This window comes from Triturus cristatus, chromosome 5_1, assembly GCF_964204655.1.
Source record: "Triturus cristatus chromosome 5_1, aTriCri1.1, whole genome shotgun sequence".
NCBI lineage: Eukaryota > Metazoa > Chordata > Amphibia > Caudata > Salamandridae > Triturus > Triturus cristatus.
In genome coordinates, this window is record NC_140587.1 from 247676449 (window position 1) to 247699383 (window position 22935).

Below are 22935 nucleotides of genomic sequence, written 5' to 3' on the forward strand. Positions count from 1 at the left end.
TTGTCCAACAATACAACCTGATACGATTAGACCTCTGGACAAGTAGGGTGTATTTCACTCCTGTTGAAAAAAGTGAAAAAGTACAAACATGTAAAATTTGGATGTATAAGCTGCACTCAGTTCAAGAATTCCTCAAAACTCTAAAAGTCTCTCAATGTACACGATGACAGTACCATTAAGTGTATCCTATATGTGGAGAGCGGCAAACTCACCTTACTTGTGTGAGTGTCTGACCTCACCTCACCCGGTAGCCAACTCAGGTAAAGGAGACTTATATTTACACCAGAATTCCAATCTAGAGGTAAACAAGACATACTCAACCGAGGGAACCTACTCCGACTTTTTAAATCCATACCCTCACTGAATAACATTGTTAGTGAAGACATTATCTCTGTACAATTTATTGAGGATGAACTTAGCAGTCAAACTCCAACTTTAATTACACTAACAACATTATCTTTAGCTGATCAGATAATGAAGGAGCAGCAAACATTTAAATCATGGGGTATAATGCTAACGAAACAACTCCCAGAGGTTTACCCTACTCCCTTCATAGATGTGGACAATTCACCAAAACAAAAATTACTAAGGTCCAAGCTTATGTCAGTCTTAAAAAACGCACTAGCTAGATCTCCAGAAAAAAAGGTATGTTCAAATCTGCGAAGTAAGGGTGAAACAAACCTAGAAATGAAAGAAAAATTCATTAATATGGCACTCCATAGTAACCATACACAATGATATGGCTCTCCAAGTCAAACAGGTCCTATCAGTGAAAATAAAGAGATAATAGAAATATGTTCATGGAACATTAATGGTCTTAGGGGGGCATTACGCAATGCATGTATAGATTCAATACTTGGACACCCAGAAATAGTAGTACTGCAGGAAACATGGGAACTTAAACCATTCATGTTACAGGGTTACGCCGGATACTACAAGAATGCAAAGAAAGAGCAAAGGTTCGGGCGAGCAAGCGCCGGGCAGGCAATATTCATCTCTAATGCGTTGCATATTGACCATGAGCAAGTGGAGATAGATTACCTGAATATCTTGATGGTTAAACTCAGTTATAAAACAAATACTCAAAATGTTAGAACTATATATTTAATCTCTGTCTACATATTGCCCACAAATAAGAGCAGAGAGGCAGTATGTGGAACCCTGAATGCAGTTCTAATTGACAAAATGTTGAATGACCCAATAGCGGATTTTCTGGTCACCGGGGACTTTAACCTCAATTTAATGTCTTCTCATACAAGAGATGAGATCACACTTATCCAAAACCTACAATGGCTAATTCCTGAGCAGGACATAGGGACGGCGACCAATTCCAACAGTAATCGAATAGGACTGACTTTCTTAAAGGACACGGAAGCTTTGGGTCTTCGACTGCTAAACGGAAGAGTAAAACCAGATGTTCCACCTAAATACAGCTACTTTGGTCATAAGGGAAATTCCAGGATCGACTACACAATGACATCAGTTTGTTTGTTCCAAGACATCATCTCTTATCGACTAATAAAGGTAAACGAAAGTGATCATGCCCAGCAGTCAATATTAATGGATATTGGAGTAACGACGAAAAATACCTACTGGACCGTTCAAGGGCAAATTGGTACTATTAATTATAAAAAACTGATCTGGAACATGGAAAACAAAGATGAAATGAGAGAACAACTTGAAATGATCCTAGATAAAACCTTGAAAGACACTACATCAAATACAGCGATAGAGCAATGGGAAAAATTGATCGGCATCCTAACTAAAACAGAAGGTCAACCAAGATCAAATAGGCCAAATTACAGGAGGGAAAATAAAAAGGAAAACGAAGTTACTTTGAATATGCCGCTAACAATAAGAGCATTGAAGAAAGAACGAAACAGGATTATTAGACGAGCTAACAAAACAGGGAGAAATGCAGAATACATGGGAAAAATAAAGTCATTAAACCAGAATTTGAAAAAACTAATATGGGGTGAGAAAAGCAAAGCTGAACAAGAAATTTGGGCAAAAATATTTCATGCCAGTAAGCAAAAGAACTCAAGGGACTTCTGGATTATAATCAATGGTCTAGCAAGACCCCATAAGCAAGTAGTCTCATCACCTCTGTCTGAGCAGGAATGGGACAAGTACTTGAGGAGGCACCTGAATCAAGAGACTCCGTATACATCCCCAATAGAAATGCAGCAGGGGTATAAAACAGTCAATGTAAATACCACTTTTTATCAAGGCAGTGATATAGACTCATTCATAGCCATAGATAAAGAAGTGATAATTAAGCTTATAATACAACAGAAGAACGGCGCGCCGGGTCCAAACGGGCTGCCGTTTGCACTCCTCAAAGAAAAACCAGAATTATGGGCACCCTTCTTAGAAAAATTATACTTAGAAGTTGCTCGGACAGGAACGGTACCTAAGTCATGGCGTGGCTCCCTAATAAGCCCCATTTTTAAAAAAGGTGATTGGGCTCTGCCTGAAAACTACAGACTGATAACATTGCAAGATACTGACGCTAAGCTTTTTGCCAGAATAATACTTGCGAAGTTAACAGAATGGCAGATGAAAGAAAAAGTAATGCCTGTAAACCAAACAGGCTTTATTCAAGGACTAGGTACCACTACCAATATAATGATTCTTGCACTTTTGATAGATAAGTCTCTCCGGTCAAAAAAACCCTTGTATCTTTGTTTTATAGACTTTAAATCGGCGTTTGACTGCGTCAACCGAAAACTGCTCTGGAAAAAATTAGAAAAAATGGGAATTCCAACTCCACTCCTTAAGTTAATCTGCCTTCTATACTCAGAAACATGGGTAAGCGTGAGGATGGGCGATGGTCGTACTTTATCGAGGGAGATCCCAGCAAATGAAGGTCTGAAGCAAAGGCTGTGTGCTAGCTCCCCTCCTTTTTAATCTGTTTCTTGCTGACCTACCTCGAATCTTAGATAAAGAAAATGCGCATCCCCCGAAACTGGCAGAAAAGAGGCTCACAAACTTGATGTATGCGGACGATGTCATCTTGATGAGCCACACAAAAGTGGGCTTATAGCGGCTAATTAGAAGGACTTGTACATATTCGAATGAGAATGGGATGGTCATAAATGAGACCAAAACCAAAATTATGGTGGTTGCCAAAAACGCTAGGCGTAAATATAAAAGCTGTTGGTTTATGGAAAAAATAGAACTTGAACAAGTTGAGGTCTACAGATACCTAGGCGTATTATATGAAGGAAAGGGCACCTACCATCTACATAACAAAGAGTCACAAGGAAAAGCTAACACATTAACTTCAGCTTTTAGAACGATCCAGAAGTCTTTACCCACTCTGACCTATGGCCCCCTTCTAAATATAGTTGGTGCAAAACTTTTACCCTCGATTACATATGGCAGCGAAGCTGTGATGGGTAATGACAGCGTCAACCTGAATAAAGCCATAACAAGAGTCTATCGAGCGCTTTTCCACCTCCCAGCGAATGCGTCCCCTTCGCAAATAAGGTTGGAGTTTGGCCTTACCAATCAAGAGTTTGCAAGGCAAGGACATTTCATAAAAGTCTGGCACCGAATAAAAACTGATCAACATAATGAGATTTCGCAGCTCTTATGGTCAGAATTAATAAGGGACACTAACTCGACAGCTGCTCGCTATCTTAGTGAGGCAATTAAAGCATTCGGAATTACATCAATATGGGAAATGAACATAACTAAGTTATCATTTAAGAAAATTATTAATAAAACTGCAGCCCACTTATCTGTCATAAAGGATAAGGACTTTCTTACAAAGAGAAACCATACATGGATGGTACTAAATGGATATAAAAAGAAGGAGATCCAAAAATATTTGACGACCCCGTGGACGGAAAAAAATAAGCAGGTTCTGCTTAAAGCGAGATTCGGATCTATGCCTGGGCTATGTCATCTTCCCCCATGGGAATTTCAAGAAACTAAAACAAAATGTAGACTGTGTAAGTGGGGAGAGGAAGACATTTCTCATTTACTATGTATTTGTCCTGAACTACTCCAAGAAAGAAAAAGTCTGCTTAAGGCCCATTTTAATTCTCGCAGCATACGGTCATGCAGGCAGGCGGTGATTAAATGTATGGTTCCAGATGATATTATTTTAAATGCTTCTTTTGTAAAGTTCTTAATTTTAGTTAAAAAGAAACTCGGTGAGGCAATCATTGCAAATATTTAATTGACTAAGTTAGTCCATGTAATGTAATTTTACGTGTTTTTATATTAGGAATATAACTTTTAATTCTTTCTCTCTCTTTTGATATGTACTGTTGTAAGATTTTAAATAATCAACACAATAAATTACTTACTTACTCACTTACTATGTACTTATTATGTGTTCCATCCAAGTAGTCACATATCGGAAGTAATTTTGGTCCCAAATAAGATTTCAGCCGTGTATATCCCCCACTGTTCAGATTACTGGGACTCTGTTCTCAACTGTGTGACATCACGTTTCATCTGATTGATAAAATATACTTCTTTTTGTAGGCCTGAAGCCTTTCAAGTGTTCCATGTGTGACTATGCAACACGCAGCAAGAGCAACCTGAAAGCGCACATGAACCGGCACTGCAGCGAGAAGACGCACCTGTGCGACATGTGCGGCAAGAAGTTCAAGTCCAAGGGCTCCCTCAAGAGCCACAAGCTGCTGCACGTGGTGGATGGTGAGTCCCCGCTCTGTGCTGTGCCCGGCGATGTAGGCATGTCCCAACAGAAGCCATTCATGTCAAATTCTCTCCCCGCGACCCTAAAATGTGGGGCGATCCCAGATAGGATTTGGGATAACTAGTGTATGGAAGCTCCAATTATGAGTGTGCAGTCGGAAAATCGTAGGTTTCAAAATATAAGCGCGCCACTGGAATTATGCGACATAAGTGCCAAATTATGCATCAGGTTGACTCAATGATGCAGCAGGAAAAAACGTATTATGCAGGAAGGAAAGGCAAAATGTTAACTTTTCAATGATATGTAAATTATAGGGCTTCTGGCATTTTAACAACTTTTTAAAACGAACATTTTCATGGGAAAGGAGAACTCATTCTTTCACAATTGTGTTTAGGTCGCCTTGGCTCATGATGTAAATATTTACCTTCTCTCAGCTGCCTCTACTAGAGGATATTTACACTATTTTGGCACGTCTTTAAATGCCTGCATCTAGCCATTATCAGCTAAAAATGTCATGCTGATTTTTTAAAGCATCTGAGATGTCCTTGCACCTGTGCAGACACTTCAACAACTTCCTCTATGATCCAAACCCTACATTTGTTAAAATCTGCCGCCAATACAGCAGATGGTGGATTATCTACAAGTGCATCTGATTTACATTTAGTTGACAAGGTGCAGAAGCAGAGTCAAGCTTTGTTTCCAAGAGCAGCAAAGTCTATTTCAAACAGTTCAGATATGAAAGCACCGTGGACACTTCCTAATAGATGGAGAAAGTGCAGTAGGAACTCATTTGTCATACACAGACCCGTGAAACTCTGTAGTTTTGAGGTTCACCTGACCTCCACTTGTAGGCATTTCATATTCCAGGTACAGTCCACGGCACTAGCGCCAGCCCCAGCTTTGGATGGTGCATCCTTGGTGGGATAAACATTCATAGGGACCTACAGCACTTAACGTAGGGGTGGACATGGATCTGGTGTTCAGGGCCAGGTCAGGGAAGCTTTGCACTGGTGCATAAAAGTGTTATTTTTTTCACCAACTTTGTTGCTTGTTACATATGGAATGCTGGAAGCAAGGTTTGGTGTAGTCCAAATTGCTGCAAGTGTTTGCACTATGTCAACCCGAGAATTGGACTTGTAGACTACACAATACAAATGTAATGTTTATAAATCACATACATTGCGTCAGAAATTTTTGCATTAACCATTGAATGTTCCCTTCATAAATACAAATAAAGCGAACTGATTATTTCCTGTTCTTACTAAAAACGGATTTTGCTTCAAACCCAGATCCGTATTGCCCATTTAAAAGTGGAGAAAATCTACTTTATATACTGCAAACACCAAAAATAGTTGGAAATAAGTTTGGTCCGTGTTTTGCATTTGTACAAATGTCATTTGTTCCTATGTGTATTACACCAGCAGCAAATATGGCACCAATGGGTTTGCATTGTTTTGTTTGCAGTAGAGCCAAGTCATGGAGATAGCGCCCAATGGCTCCAAAGTCCATCTTGTAATGTAAAGGCGTATATGCTGATGTGCACCATGGCAGTATTTGGGTTCTGGATACTTAACCCTAAAAAATGTAAAAGGAATACAAATAAATACAAACTTTATTCACAAATACCTGGATTGAAAAGTCGGACATTTGCTTATGTAGAACTTTACCTATATTTGTAGCAAATGTCCGACCAAAACCGCTACCCATGGTTTCGGCGTCATAAAGAGTCCAACAGAACAGAAGGTAAACAGGGAACTGTGTAGCTTCCACTCTTAGCCATTCCTCTTGCCCTTAGTCAGATCGTAGTTGGCTGTTGGGTGGATCAAACCAAGCATGTGATGTCATGGGGGTCAGATTGTGAAAGCAGCCCATTCCACAAACGCTGGTCTTTTGGTGAATCAACGCCCCTAGATGGCACTTCCTGCCTAACTGCTGCTTACATAATTGGCGCCTTGCTGCATTGCTGCTTAAATACCGATTCAGTGGGAAATATGGCCATGAAAACCGGTTACATTGTTCTATTTCATTGCAGGTAAACAGTTCAAGTGCGCAGTGTGTGACTTCACCGCAGCACATAAGCCCCAGCTCGTACGTCATATGGAACAACATGCACCTTTTAAGGTGAGTCTCTATTGACCTCAAATGATCGGCCTCACGAATGCTAGATTCAGAATGTTCCCACTGTGGCTGGAAAAATGTAAAAATATCTTTGCTTTAGACATCAAAAAGACAGCAAAGCATTACCTGGTAGCACGTTGGAGAAGCTCTTTACTGTCCTGGCCTTATGATTGTTCACAGTCTCCCCCCATACGTAGGATGTTGTTTCACCATTGCAGGGGAAGAACCACCAGGGACCTAAGAAGTTATGATTGCAAATCTGGAAGGGGTGTAACAAGTCTGTGAACTAAACAGATGGATATGTGTGGCGGAATATGTGCGAGTCAGTCTGCAGAGATATTAGCTCCAGCAATGGCTGAGCCACTTATAGATGATCTTCAACAAATGACGGCGTTTGCAATGGAAGTGTCTGCTCGTGGCTTGAGAGGGGAAAGATGGCGACCGCTTCAGACGACCGTGCGTAGCTCCCGTACCAGCTGGCCGATTTTCTCTATGCCCGCCGTGCAGATAAAATTATGCCCAAAGTCACTACAACCGCCACAACTCTATTTTTGCACAATTCAACGTTGTGTGCACATTGCTGTGATTTTGCCCTTAGACAAGGAGAGCTGCTACTTGCCTGCAGTAAGTTTCTTGAGGCAGCCAGCTGCACTGATCGTCGACCTCCGCAGCTGCTTTCCTCTATGGTGGCCAGCATGGGACCTAAGACAGCAGGCAGCAGAGGAAAGGCAACTGCTGACCGGAGCGCACGCTTTGGTGGCAGTCACGGCCTCAGGAACAGAGATGGCATCCGCATCGCGTCCTGCGTCCTGCAGAGAAATCCGCAGAGACTGCTGGATGATGGTGAACGATTGCGGCAAGACAAGGAGACCGCTTTTCCATCAGCTGCTGCAACCAACTTTTCTGGGGAAGCAGTAGCACTGGCTGCATCGCCTTCAGCGTAAAGCGTACGATTAATGGGGTGCTACCAGAGGAGGATGCGCGGACTGTTTTAGTGATACAGCAAATTATAGTACTCAAATGTGTGAGTCAGTATAAAACATGAAAAACATATGCTAGATAAAAATAAAAATACACAAAAAAATGAGTATGAAGTCCCATGAGGGGACATCAGGGAGAGGGGATTTAAGCCTCTTACAACTAGACCTTGCCACCAGTCGTGCCCTGTGAATCTGTTCTGACACCGACTCCAACTGGACCCCAACGACTGTCTGGGTTGGAGACAGTGACTCCTTTCTTTTACAGGCCTTGAGGGGATTCCAGCTGTGGTGGATCTGAAAATCCTTACAGCTATCCTGACTGGCTGACTGGTTAATGACAACAGATACGAGGAGCTGGTGGACGCCGGTTGCCTGTACACCTCACCAGGCACCGGCCTGGTCTCTCCTCCTCGTGGCTATGGAGGAGGGGGCATCCTTTGCTATGTTGGTGAGGAGGGCAGCTGAGGTCCTTGACTTCCAGCTACCCAGTGTGGAAGTCAAGGACAATGTCTTGACAGAGGTGCTCCTGCTGGATGTATCCCACACAAAAAACCTACTGACCTTCAATGAAGTCATCTCTGATGTCCTGCTCGGGTCTGGATCAAACCCTGCACGGGCACTCCCATGCACAGAACAATTGCGTTTCACCACTACCCTGCTCCTGGGGTTTCAGCTTTCCTCACCCAGCACCCCAACTCTGAGAGCCTGGTTGTACATACCTTGACTTCCTTGTTGAAGGAGACAGTGAAAGATATGCAGTGGTGGCTCACGAATGGCGATTGGGCCAGCAGCAGATGCCTCTCCTTTCCCCTCCAAAAGCTGACATTTGTGAGCGATGAATCATTTCTGGACTGTGGTGGCCTTTAGGGAGAGGTGGAAATCAGTGGTCTCTGGCAGAGACTCGGCTCCACTTCAATCTTCTGGAGATGAGAAGGATCCACTTGGCATTGAAATCTTTCCTGCTCTCCGTCAAACGGAAGCTGGTCTAGGTGTTCACAGACATCACCAAGCCATGTGGTACTACAACAAGCATGGCGGTGTAGGATTGTAGACCATGTGCCTGAAGGTAATGTGCCTCTGAAAGTGGCTGCAACGTCAAGACATTTTACAGGTTGTGCAACACCTGATGGGATCTCTAAGTAGCAGGGCAGATGAACTCAGCCGTCAATGCCTTGCTGACTACGAATGGCATCTGCATCCGGAGGTGACTCAAGATCTCTTTCAGGACTGTTGAGAACCTTAGCTATATCTATTCGCCACTGCCAAGAACATGCAAAGTCAGCACTCGAGTTCCAAAGCAGCTCTAACTCGGAGATTCATTGAGATAAGACTGGATTATAGGACTCCTAAATGCCTTCCTGGCGATACCTTTTCTCCCCCGAGTTTTGAAAAAGATAACTTAGCGGGCCCAAGTTATCCTGGTGGCCCCAGATCAGGTAAGGATAGTATGGTATCCAGAACTCATGAGCATGTGCATCTGTCCAACGACAAGTCTGCCACTTTGGGAGGATCCCCTACCACAGGAACAAGGGAGGGTTCTGCACTGGAACCTGTGCACTCTCCATCTCCATGCTTGGAGAGTGAGTGGCGATAGTTTAGGTCATCTTAGTACCCGGTCGTCCATCAATAAAAGCTGTATATGCCTGCTGTTGAGACAAGTTTGGCACTGGTGCACTGAGAAACAAGTTGACTCACCTTCTGTTTGAAGTGCTGTAGTTTGTTTTGTCCGTATCTTGGCAGGACCTTACTTTTGACACTGTTCAGGGTTATCTTTCGGCCATCTATGCTGTTTTTTATTTGCAGTTGCCTGCTCAGCCCTATTGTTGTGACACATTTTCTGCACGGTCTTCAGCACTTTTCCACCCAAACCTTTTGTAATGGCCCAAAGGGATATTAATTTCGTTTTAACCTATTTTATTTGTGCCCTCTTTGAACCCATGCATAGCTGCCCTCCAAGACTTCTGACAATCAAGACAGTCCTCGTGGTGGCCATCACATTGGTCAGGAGTGTCAGCAAACTTCAGGCTCTTTCTGTTCACCCTCAATAAACCAGTTTCTTCCCAGAAAAACTGGTTCTCAGAACCTGTGCCTCTTGCCTGCCGAAGGTGGTGACACCTTTCTATATTTGCCAAAATATCACACTGCTAACTTTCTTCGCTCTGCTTAATCACTCCAAGGAGCAAGAGAGATTCCACTGTCTGGACCATAAATGGGCACTGTTATTCTCTATTAATTTCACTAAAGAACATCAGCTCTTTGTAGGGTTCACTGGAACGAAACGGGGGAAAGCAGAGTAGAAATGGCCCACTTCCAGGTGGACTGTACTCTGCGTAAAACATCTGCTATGCTTTAGCCAAGAGGCAACCATCTGAGGCCTTGCAGGCCGATTCTATCAGTGCCAAAGCTGCATCTACTGCTTTAGCTAATGGAGATCCGGTGCTACAAGGGCATCCTTGCACACGTTTACCAAACTCCCCTTCCTTGACAGTCAGGTCCGTCATGATGGGCAGTTTGCCCATTCATTCCTCCAGGACATTTTAGTCTGAGCCAGTTCACCGGCCTGCTTCCAGGGAGGTATTGCTTTGGTATCTGTTCTAAGTTAAAGAATCTGCAACTAGACGTCTCTATCAGATGAACAAGTTACTTACCTTCGGTAATGCCTTATCTGGTGGAGACTCTATCTAGACACAGACTCCTTACTATCCCTTTCATCCTCCCCTTTCAGCAAACTGGACTTTTCCACCAAAAATGGTCCTTGTAGGCCCTTAAAGTCTGCACACTGATCAGTCAGTCTTCTGTCGTGGCTCTGTGCTTCTGGCATGTAAATATTCACTAGAGAAACTGATGTCAGCGCGCTTGGGTGACATCTATACAAGCACTGCATGCGTCCCATTCGGCTTGGATGACGCCTACTACGCTGACGTAGAGCCCTCCGACGCCACCTACCATCGTGGAGGGTTACTTCTTAAGATTTTCTGGATCCAGTCTGACGCCTGGGTGATATTCTAAGGCGAGGAATATGAGGCTAGATTTAAATTCTCCCAGATAACTTGTTACATAAGATAAGCAGCTTGTTCTCCAGGGAGCTGCAGAGCAACCATGAGTGTGCAGGGGTACCCCCGTTACTGAGAATGTTGCTAAAACTTCGACCAGAATTCAAAGAGTATTATAGGATATTCAAACAATGGTGTGAATACTGCTGGCATAAAATACAGAATCAAGTTTCTTGCCAACTCTATAACAAATAGAAATAAATATGCGTTCACTAAATTGGCGAACTTATGACCATCATTTTCACTCAAAGTCTGGGAAAGTATAGCAAGGTGCTGAAGTCAACTAGTGGTAAATACTACTTGTAGTACTAGTACTTATACTAGTATGCACTCTGTGTCTTGTGGGAGATGGCGTGCCAAAGGGCGCTTTGCCAACCACATAGATTGGCATGCCGTGAGCATGTCTGTGCGACCGTACTTTATTAACTGGATTTGTGCAGACGGTCCCTGGAACCTGAGTGAGGCTTGCAGCCATACTTGTGTGGGCCTTCACGAGTCCATAAAGGGTTGGGCCACCCACATACACATACTCACGCAATAGAGAGTTATTTGATGCTTCTCAAACTGTATAGTGCAGGTTATCATTGCACACTTGCTAAAAATGACTGTTGGGGTCTGATCACAATAATGCACAATGAATACAGTGCATAGCCGTAGTGTTCTTGTGGCTCATTCAGTCTGCATGCACATTAGCTTACATTGGTGCTTTGCACCTGGGTGAATAATGGAGTCCCAGGGTGCCCATGGGGTGCTAAATATATTATAAACTATTCCCTCTGCAGATTGTGTCCCTTACCATCAGTGGCCTGTCCTTCTAGAATACACATTACCCTTCATGGAGCCAGCCTTCCCCTTCAGAGGGGTTTTCTTACCCAACCGGCTTTAGAAACATGTATGCATTGTCCTTTGAAGGTACATGCTTCCCCTCCTGCCCCTGACCACCTCCAAGAAGCTGCCATATCTTCCAGATGTCAGAAGGCCTGCACACTCTTGACAATTTTTTTTTTAAATCAGTGCATTGTGGGGGCCCGCACTCTTCACTAAATTTAAAATATATTTATATATTGTTTCTTTGAAACCTTCTACAAATCAGCCTCCAAACCATATACGTAAAGCCATGCTTTAGTCCATGCTTCAGTCCATGCCTCAGTCCATGCCTCAGTCCATACCTCAGTCCTCCCCACTCTGTGTTGGGCGTTTGTACCATGCTGGTCCACCCAGCAGTACAGCCCATGCTTCCATGCACGCCATGTCAATGAACCGTTCCTGCAGCAAATGTTCAAAGGCAGTTCTGCTTCAAGGGTTTTCCTTTTAGTGATTGTCCTTTGACCCCCTCATATATGCATCTGCTCCTGAGTGCCAAAGGGGGGGTCCTAGTCAGCACGCGAGGGGGGCCTTTCCTTGCATAAACTTGCTCCTTCTACCTCGTGCAGTGAATCCACCCGCTTGGTCTTATCCTCACTCTGCCCTCATCACCAGATATTGAGAGGAGAAATTCCAAGCCTAGCTGTTTGCCTCCTTGTTCTGATTTGTAGTTAGGATTTTACCGCACACGTTTGTCCGTGACAGTACCGTGTGAACCCGCAGGGTACAGTGACATCTTGGGGTGCATCATTGATCCCTGGCTTGGGCCCCGACCTTGGGCCTTGACCTTGGGTATTGATCGCCTGCTGTCACATACTTTCACTACAAGATCAGACTTGTTCCCTGATGAGATGAAGTCTTTAGAACAAACTGAGATGTGCGCCAACTTTCAGAATGTCGATTTAGTTTACTACTTAACTCTAAGCCTGTTAAATAATCTATGAGAGTGAGAAGTCACACGAGGTCTCCACTGCTTTGTTGGTTAAGATGAAGTGCTGGACGCTGAGCCATAACCGTGATGTGAATCAGCCTACCCTTTCCCATTGCTAAAAAAGCCCAGATTTCAATTCCGGCTTGTCATTCATAAAAGGGTGGCGGTGTAATGTTAGGGTTGAATTCTGGGCCAGGCTAATTATTCCCCAGTGCAGAATGTCAAAATCCATTTTTCTTAAACATTCAGAACCATTCCCACTGCCTTTAAGGCACATCAGCCTGACCCCTAGCTCACCCTGCTAAACCGCACATGCGCAGAAGAGAATAATGTGATGCTCTCGTGGGCCGCTCTCTCCGTCCATCTTCATTAGAATTCTGTGCAGACATTTCATTTCGGTGAGCGTGACGTTTAAGTATATTCTGGTTTTGTTTCAGGACAGAGCGCTGCTGTCTGCTAATCCCATGTCGATGCTGTGAGTATGGCTCATGTGTGAATGACCTGGCTGCCTTTGCCTCGGGGCATTTTTGGGTGGGAGGGTGGGGTGGGGGATGATATTCTCCCTGCAGCCCTTTGGCCATCTGTTGTGAAAGAGAATGTAAACGCTCAGTGTTTGCGAGTTTAACCAGGTGGGGGCACAGCCTGGAGCATCAGGAAGATGCTCTTTTATTGTACTGTGCTTCATGCCTTGCATTTATTTCTGGGGCTCATCCCCTGCATCCCACGTCGAATACATAGGCTTCAAAGCCTACTGGAATACATGTGCCTGTGATAGCAATGTCAAGAATATTAAATGATGGATTGGAGTTAAATATGTAGGAAAAGTGACAAAAAGGGAAATATTGCCAAAAAACCAGAGGACCCAGCTTGTAGAAAACGTTAAGACAGGTGAAACAATGACACGGGATTTCGCCCAGGTTTATACAATCACATTTTAAGGGAGCAAAGCCCGGAGGATTCAATTGCAAGCCATTTCCGTTCAATTGTGCAGGGAGCAAATTACTGGGATCCCTAAGCATGGCCTAATAGAGGAGTAAGAATCTGTCAAACTTTAGCAAAGGTTCGATGGGAAACATCCTTCCAACTGTGGAGTGATGGTGGGGAGAACGTTTCCAGGGGGGGGGGGGGGGTTTGACAATGGACAGGCAGGTCCCAGGCCTGCCAGGCAGAACTTCCCTTTAATAGGAAAATAGGAACAATGTCTTGGGGATGTTATCAAAAGCGAAAGACGCGGTCCTTCCTAACACTTATGTTCTGGGCCACTTAGTTAGAATAGTATTTATTTATTTCTTGCTTAAGTTAATTAAAACCATTGCAATACAGTAATAAAGTTAATAAAAATAAAAACGTTAGTACATCATAAAATCTAATGGCCGTAGTGCAGAATCAGCCCAGGCGAAAGAGTCGCGAGTTCTAGTAGAATACAAGTTACTAAATTCATTCCTTTCACTTGGAGCTTATTTTCGTGTTTAATTTAGACTTGCGCTCTACGACCGAGATCAATCGCCTGCTGCCCCTCTAAGGACCTTATATAGCTGTCCTCCCAATCTCCTCTGCTTCCTCGGTGCTCCATCCGTAGAATGATGATCCAGGTAAAGTGCCTGTGCATTGCGATTTAGTTAACTTTAAAGGGGTCAGTTGATGAATAATATTTATGGGGGGGTTCCAGTCTCTGATCATTCCTACAAAGCGGGGACAGCAGCCTGTCGTTATACCGCGTACTCTGACTTGAAAGGGTTGCCAAAAGTGAACCTTTGTTCTGGTCTTAACTGCGGGTCATTCTGGCTTCCCTTCAAAATAATCCAGGATCACCTTTTGGACTATCCGAAGGCCAGGTCGGGGCCCAGGGTGGGTCTGGAGAGCATCCCTAATGATTTGTATGTAACACCCACATTGAGCCAGAATGTGGGGTTATTTTTTAGTAAAACATATGGCCGAAGCCTTCAAGCAGGTACTTGCTTTTTGGGTCAGGCATAATTCCCTAAAAAGGATTCTTCTCCCATTGACTTAAGGTTGTGCATTAGCAATAGACGATGCAGCCATGATTCACGTTTATAAACGCTTAGACGGCATGCCCCCCCTGGTTTTTTGTGCACCCAAGCCAGGCTAAATTCCGCTATCGGCAGGGCCAGCAGTCGCATGTATAAATTCTCTCTTCGAGTTTTGGGATTGAGCGCCGCTGAGAGGTAAGGCTGTGGTTTAGATACCAGGTATGATGCATTGAGCAGGGCCAGAAAAGAAAATGCTTTAATTGATTCTTGGTCTTGCCGGAAAGAATTTATTTGAACTTGCTTGTTTATGCATTTTTTCCAGGCGGCGTATGTGATATGAGGCAAGTGAAGTACTCTTCTTTTTAATTTCTGTGGTGGAAAGGGCTTTCTCGAGCTGAGTGTGCCATGGAAATCCGGCTTTCACGAAGATGTATATGAGGCAGTTCTCATCCAGGGGATACTCATCAATAGTCATAATCTATGAATAATCCCCGCCCATGTGCGGGATCCCGGAGCATATAGAAAATACATATATATAAATATATATATATATACATATGTGAAAACATATAAATGCAGCCTAATAATGTTCAAAACATGGCAATGCTGTAAATTACATATTTTTGCATAGTAGTGCCCCCGTAACCCGTAAGGAAAAAAGGAAGCATCAGGCAAATTATAACACAGCACTGCTTTATTGCCATAAAGCAACATGTAATTGTAGGCATTCGCCAGTAGGCTGCAGTAGAGTATCAAGAATCCAAGAAAAACTGACACCTTGCCTTTAAGGCATTAGAGTAGGGGGACCGTGCCTTTAAGGCCTGCCCGTGACCCCCTGCTCCCATGATGCACTACAGGTGACAGTTGGGCCAGTTCTTTTTTCCGGCTCCTTCTGTGAGGATCCTGGAGCTTGAGCTCTTCAGTTTTTTGACTGAAATTTTGAATTACAGCTTTTTCTAGCTTTTTTCGACGTTTTCTGGCTTATAAGGGCTAATTCTGCTGGTTCCAGTGAATTTTCCAATTTTTTTCCAGTCAGAATGTCTCCTTTATTTAGGAAATGCCCTTCTTGTGGTAATAAAATGGCACTGGTGGATCCACACTCGGTGTGTATTGTGTGTTTACCATCAAAACACGATCCTGACCAGTGTCCCCACTGCCAGAAGTTCTCAAAGCGCACTCTGAGGGACAGAGAGCGCATTAAACTGCATGCAAGACTGGAGAAGGAACGAAGCCGTCGTGAAGGCGAGCATTCCTCATCAAGACCACCTTCTTCAGCTACGCAAGTACAGAAACGGCGACATACCAGCTCCCCGGGCTCCAAGAAGACCAGGAGTCCAAGAGGTTCGCCGTCGACGTCGAGGATGCCGGCGAAGAGGCAGAGAACTTCGGCGTCAAGGGATTCATCCCACCATCAAGAGTCTCCGCCGCGCAAAAGTAAGTCGGCGTCGAGAGGCGGCCCTTCGGGCTCGAAGGCTGCTAGTCTGGTGACATCTGAACTGTCTCCGTCGACGTCGAGGCTTCCGTCGACGTCGAGACACTCTCCGCCACCCTCGAGGGGGTCGACGTCGAGAGATGCGGCGACGTACATTCCGCCGCGAGTGGGCCGGTCGCCGTCGATGGTTACCCCCACTCGGCGACATAGAAGGTCGACGTCGAGAGGAAGATCGACGTCAAGAAGTCGACGTCGAGAGAGGTCGCCGTCAAGATCACCACGTCGACGTCGAGAGAGGTCGACGTCGAAGTCGCACAGTCGACGTCGAGAGAGGTCGCCGTCGAAGTCGCCCAGTCGACGTCGAGAGAGGTCGACGTCGAAGTCGCCCAGTCGACGTCGAGAGAGGTCGACGTCGAAGTCGCCCAGTCGACGGCGAGAGAGGTCGACGTCGAAGACACGGCCGACGTCGAGGTCATCTAGCCGACGTCAGGTGCCAGAGAAAAGGAGATCGACATCGAGGTCTCCACGACCGGCGTCGAGACCAGAACGGCATACCTCACACTTGCCGATGGTGACGCAGACGTCGTCGACGTCAAGGGATTCGACGTCGAGGGCGAAGACTGGACCGCCCGCGGAGAGGTCCCCAGGAGAACAGTCATCATCTCCGGGACTGCACATCGTGCAAATATCTCCAGAAAGATCACCCGAGGCTCCAGAGCGGTTTGGACTGTCACCGCGCTGGTTACGAGATGTGGGCGCTGCCGCATGTCGGAGTCCGGGATCGGACTACTCCCGCATGTATTCCCCACCGCGCAGGAGTAAATCGCCTCCGAGGGATCCACGGCCAATTTCACCACGCCGGTCTCGTTCCAGGGACCGTCGCACCGCGCCAAAACGTCCAAGATCTCCGTCCAAGCGCAGATCAGGATCAAGGGCTCACCAAAGCGAACGCTCCCACAAGAGGCGACGCACCAGGTCGTCCACTGGGACTGCATCCACAAGATCCTCAGTCCGGGACTACTCACCTACTTTTTCATCCACGCCTCCATCGCGAGTGTCCCCGGTGGATGACATTATAACTTTCTCGGACGTCCTGGGTAGAGGGGCGCAAAAGTTGAACATCGCACTGCACGCCCCTCAGGCACCCACTTCTGTGATTTTTGACACTTTACACCATCGGTCAGCTCCCAGACCTCTGCTCCCGTTGGTGCCAGGATTGTTAGAACCAGCGATGGCCACGTTCCTTACACCGGCTACAGCGGGCTCGGTCCCCTCGAGAATAGCAAAGAAGTACAAGGCTCCGGCCGAGGACCCTTTATTCTTGAGGGCGGACCCGCCAGCGGATTCGGTGATAGTGGCGGCGGCCATGAAGTCTCACTCAGCCTCAATATCTGCTTCTGTCCCCCCTGAGAAGGACAGCAAGCTGATGGACTCCTACGGCAGGAGAATGTGCAACACATCTGCCGCGCACATGAAGGTCGCTAGCGCTTCAGCCCTGCTAGGGAGGTATGATCGTTCCCTATGGGATTCCCTGGCCAGATTCGTGGAGAAATTGCCTAGGGAGGACAGGCAGGACTTCACGGAGATCCTACATGAAGGCGGACTGGTGGCCAACCAAGTAATAAGCGCAGCGGCGGATGCATCAGACCTAGCCGCGCATGGCTACTCCCATGGCATCTGCTCCCGCCGTTCGGCCTGGCTCAGATTAACAGCCCTCAAACCAGATGCGCAGAAAAGGATTCTTAACCTGCCGTTTAATGGATCATCGCTATTTGGAGCTCATGCGGACGACCAAATGAGCAAGATGAAAACGGAATTGGACACTGTAAAGGCTGTGGGACTGGAAAAACGCAAAGAGTTCCGCAAGCGCTTTCGCCAGGGCGACAAACGTGCCTTTCACCAGCGCGTTCAAACGCCCCAATGGTCCTCTCAAAACCAACAGAGGTCCCAGTTTCAGCAAAGGGGCCGGGGCAGAGGAAGAGGAAATGCTAAACAGCAGCAGTCCTCTAACAAGCAACCTCCCAAGCAGTGAAAACTTACTTCCTCCGCACTCGTTCGCCACTCCGGTGGGAGGAAGTGTCACCGCTCACCTGGCAGAGTGGAATACAATTACAAACGACAAATGGGTGCTGAGTATTGTAGAGCGTGGCTACTTGCTGAGGTTCAAATCTCCCCCTCCGCAGGTACCCCCACGGAAACAGCCACTCCCTCTCAGCCAAAACAAGCTTTTAAAGGACGAAGTTGCCACTCTCCTCTCCAAAAACGCCATAGAGGAAGTTCCAAACAGGCAGAGAAATCGGGGAGTGTACTCCCGGTATTTTCTTGTTCAGAAAAGAGGAGCGATCGGAGACTACAGACCCATCCTCGATCTCCGCCTACTCAACAGATTTCTCAGAAGGGAAAAATTCAGGATGCTAGCACTGCACCAGATCTTCCCACATCTACACCAAGGGGACTGGATGTGTGCCATCGATTTACAGGATGCATACTTCCACATTCCTGTCTCAGCGAAACATCGGAAGTTTCTCAGATTTCGCATCTTTCACCAACATTATCAATACAAGGTCCTGCCATTCGGCCTCAAGTCCGCGCCACGAACGTTCTCAAAGTGCATGGCGGTGGTGGCTGCATTTCTCCGCAAACGGAAGATATTCGTCTACCCATATCTAGACGACTGGCTCTTAAAAAGTTCCACCCCGGTTCAACTCCAGAGTCATCTCTCGTTCTGCCTAAACCTTCTACACTCGTTGGGCCTTCAGGTCAACTACCGGAAGTCGATCCTCAATCCAACTCAGCGGATCCACTACCTGGGCGCCTCTCTAGACTCCTCAAGCGCAAGCGTGTGTCCTTCGGAGGAGAGGTTATCCTCCATGCTGCAAAAAAGCTGCACGCTTCTCAGCACGGAATATCCCACAGCCAGACAAGTGTCATCTCTCCTGGGATCCATGGCCTCGTGCATCTACATCGTGCCCAACGCACGTCTGCACATGCGTCCTCTGCAACAAGACCTAGAGGATCAGTGGTCGCAGAGGACCGGCCGCTGGGAAGATCACATTACCCTTCATCAAGCCGCCAAAGATTCCATCCGGTGGTGGATGAAGCGCTCCCATCTGCTTCACGGCGTCCCATTCCATCAGGCGCCTCCGACACAGACGGTGGTCACAGACGCCTCCATGCAGGGCTGGGGGGCTCATATGGGCCGGCTTCAAGTACAAGGTCTCTGGTCCGCTACCGAGCAGAGCTATCACATCAACTTCTTGGAGCTACGAGCAGTCCATCTCGCTCTCAAGTCCCTGTACCCATCCCTGCAGACCGACTATGTTCAGGTTCAGACGGACAACACCACAACTATGTTCTATCTGAACAAGCAAGGAGGGACCAGATCACGGGTCCTGTCTCTGGAGGCCCAGTCAATCTGGAAATGGCTTCTGGCGAGAAACCTGACGATCGTCGCTGTTCACCTGCCAGGGACCCTGAACGTGCAGGCGGACGGCCTCAGCAGAGACTTCGTCGAAGCGCACGACTGGGTGCTCAACGAAGGCGTCGCTCAAGACATCTTCCGCTTGTGGGGCATACCAGACATCGATCTGTTCGCAGACGCGGACAACAAAAAATGCCCCGTCTTCGCCTCCAGGTTCCCTCAACGGGGGTCGCAGGGGAACGCGCTTTTGATCAGCTGGTCGAGGACATTGCTTTACGCTTTTCCTCCTCTCCCTCTCATCCCGGCTGTGATTCAGAAGTTCTACAGGGCCAGAACTCGGATGATCCTAATAGCACCGGAGTGGCCCCGGCAGTGGTGGTACCCGGATCTACTCCAGCTGTCGGAGGTACCACAGAGGAGGTTGCCATGCCTGCCGAACTTGCTGACCAAGGACAAGGGGAGAGTGTTCCACCCCAATCTCCCCTCCCTCCGCTTGACGGCATGGCTCCTGAATTCATCCAGTACGGACATCTAGATCTTCCACCGGACTGTATGAGCATTCTTCGGGAGGCAAAGAGGCCCTCCACGAGGAAGTCGTATGGCTTTAAATGGAAAAGATTCTGCTTCTGGTGTAGAGATAACACCCTTGATCCGATCCGGGGTCAAGAACAGGTTATTCTCCCCTACTTACTGTACTTGGCGAAGTCTGGGTTAAAGTACTCTTCCATCAGAGTACACTTAGCTGCTATTACAGCCTATAGGAAGTCTCCTACCCAGACCTCATTCTTTCAGATGCCAGTGGTAAAGGATTTCTTAGAAGGGCTTAAGAAAGTTTACCCACCTGTGAGGTCTCCTTCCCCTTCCTGGGAACTGAACATCGTTCTCTCTAAACTGATGGGAGGTCCTTTTGAGCCGATTCATAAGGCCTCCTTGCAACATCTGACCTGGAAGGCTGCCTTCTTAGTAGCCATCACTTCGGCCCGTAGGGTTAGTGAAATTCAGGCCCTCTGCTGCAAGGAACCTTACACGGTGTTTCATGCTAATAGGGTGGTGCTCCGTACTCATCCGAGCTTCCTGCCCAAGGTGGTTTCGGACTTCCATATTAATCAGGTGATCACGTTGCCCACCTTCTTTCCTCAGCCGACCACACCCCCGGAGAGAGCTCTACACTCTCTTGACCTCCGGAGGGTTTTGAAATTCTATCTAGCTAAGACCCTTACTCTTAGAAAGTCAGACAGGCTCTTTGTTAACTATGGACCCACTAATACCGGGCTGGCTGCGGCCAAGAGATCTATCTCTAGATGGATTGTCTCTTGTATAGCTTTGGCTTACCAACTGTCCCACAAAGTTCTGCAGGGTAAACCTAGAGCACACTCTACTCGGGGGAAGGCTTCTACGGTAGCACTCCTTCGCAACGTTCCCATGTCTGAGATCTGTAAAGCGGCTACATGGCGCTCAGTCCATACTTTCACGCGCCATTATTGCCTAGATTCAGACGCACAGGCCGACGCCCAGGTGGGGCAGGCCTCTTTGAGGAACCTATTTGCATAACTGTAATACAAGATGTGTCTTTTAATGTATGTTTTAACTGCTTTGTTGCTCGTCCGCGAGACTTTGGGTATGGGCTTGCTACTCTATTCATAGATTATGACTATTGATGAGTATCCCCTGGATGAGAAGGATTAGTTACTTACCTGTAATCCTAGTTCTCATCCAGGGGTATACTCATCAAAGTCATAAGCGACCCACCCACCTCCCCGGACGAGCAATGTTTTCTCTTTAAATAAGTGATGTATGGAAGGCAGATCTACTCAGGTGCGGAGGCACCGCCAAAAAGAACTGGCCCAACTGTCACCTGTAGTGCATCATGGGAGCAGGGGGTCACGGGCAGGCCTTAAAGGCACGGTCCCCCTACTCTAATGCCTTAAAGGCAAGGTGTCAGTTTTTCTTGGATTCTTGATACTCTACTGCAGCCTACTGGCGAATGCCTACAATTACATGTTGCTTTATGGCAATAAAGCAGTGCTGTGTTATAATTTGCCTGATGCTTCCTTTTTTCCTTACGGGTTACGGGGGCACTACTATGCAAAAATATGTAATTTACAGCATTGCCATGTTTTGAACATTATTAGGCTGCATTTATATGTTTTCACATATGTATATATATATATATTTATATATATGTATTTTCTATATGCTCCGGGATCCCGCACATGGGCGGGGATTATTCATAGATTATGACTTTGATGAGTATACCCCTGGATGAGAACTAGGATTACAGGTAAGTAACTAATCCTTCTTTAGTGTTTTTCTCCAGAGCTTTCAAAATCTGAATATAATATTTTAAAAGATCCGCGTCAAGAGCTAAAGATTGATTGATTAATTAATTAGAATAGTAATTAGGAACAAGAACTGAGAATTTTTTTTTCAAATGAGACATGAATATCATTGAATGCCATGAAGCTTTTTTAGCCTCAGCTTAGGACCTTTGATTGAGCACTAGTTGCTTTGCTTAAAACTAAAGAGGAAGGAATCACGTAGCATGTGTGTTAGAGGTTGGTATATTCCTAATCTCTTCTTCTATGATGCCTTTAAATGCTCTCACTATCGTCAGTGAGCCTCTGACATTAGTACTGGCAAAGTAGCTTAAATGCTCCAACGTCTTAGCATGCAAACGGATGATCTAGACCCCAGGTGATTAAAAGGGTAGTACTCATGGCCTTAAGTATCAATGATCTGTTAGAGCACCATATAAAACCAACCTAGCTTGTTTGTGCACAGTAATAAGATGTTTTCTTTGGCTTCTAGCTTTTTTTATTGTACCATCAGCCATTGGGATTTTTAATAGTTTTTATTTTTATTGCTGTACTCTTATTAAGGCTCCGACTAAGTCCCTGATTATGATTAGCCAGGAGAAAGGGTCCAATTTTTATTCAACTTGATGAAATCTGACATTGCAGGGTGTGGAATTCATTGGGTGCAATAAACAGCCCCATTATGAGATTTTCCCTTATAATAGGGAAACACATGCAACTTTTAGAGCTTACAGTGCGAATTCCACATGGCCTGGTAATTACCAGACGTTTATCCCTGTTAAATTGCTGCAGGTTTAGCCTACTAAAATTTTATATGGAAAAAACATTATTATAATACCCTTCCCTGCGCAAGCAAGGGTTTGCACAGACATTCGAATTATTCAGGCCACCCATAATGAGGGCCTAAGAGTCAAGGCCTTGTCAGTGTTCACATGCACTGCAATTCAGAAAATCAGGGCAGAGGAAACGAAATGGCTCCAGTAAGATTCTTGAGACTGTCCGACTGGGCTTTATGCAATGCTCTTACATGTGACCACAAGCATGGGCATAGAAAGAACCTGTCAAATGAACTAGGAGGGACAGGAGCATGCGTACGTATAGGCACTGTAGAACCAGGAGCTAGTGCTGTCACAGTGAAACAAATAGTGAGGAACC

At 46.0% G+C, this 22935-nt stretch overlaps 1 protein-coding gene across 4 annotated transcripts in view; it reads left to right on the plus strand.

Annotated features, from left to right (window-relative positions):
- Positions 1-22935, plus strand: part of ZFAT (zinc finger and AT-hook domain containing) — a 1096910-nt gene that overhangs the window by 689752 nt on the left and 384223 nt on the right. For all 4 annotated transcript variants that reach the window (XM_085604879.1, XM_085604878.1, XM_085604880.1 and 1 more), the window contains 2 exons: positions 4501-4674; positions 6708-6796. In XM_085604879.1, coding sequence (XP_085461005.1) covers positions 4501-4674; positions 6708-6796 — 263 coding nt within the window. The remainder of the gene's footprint in view (positions 1-4500; positions 4675-6707; positions 6797-22935) is intronic.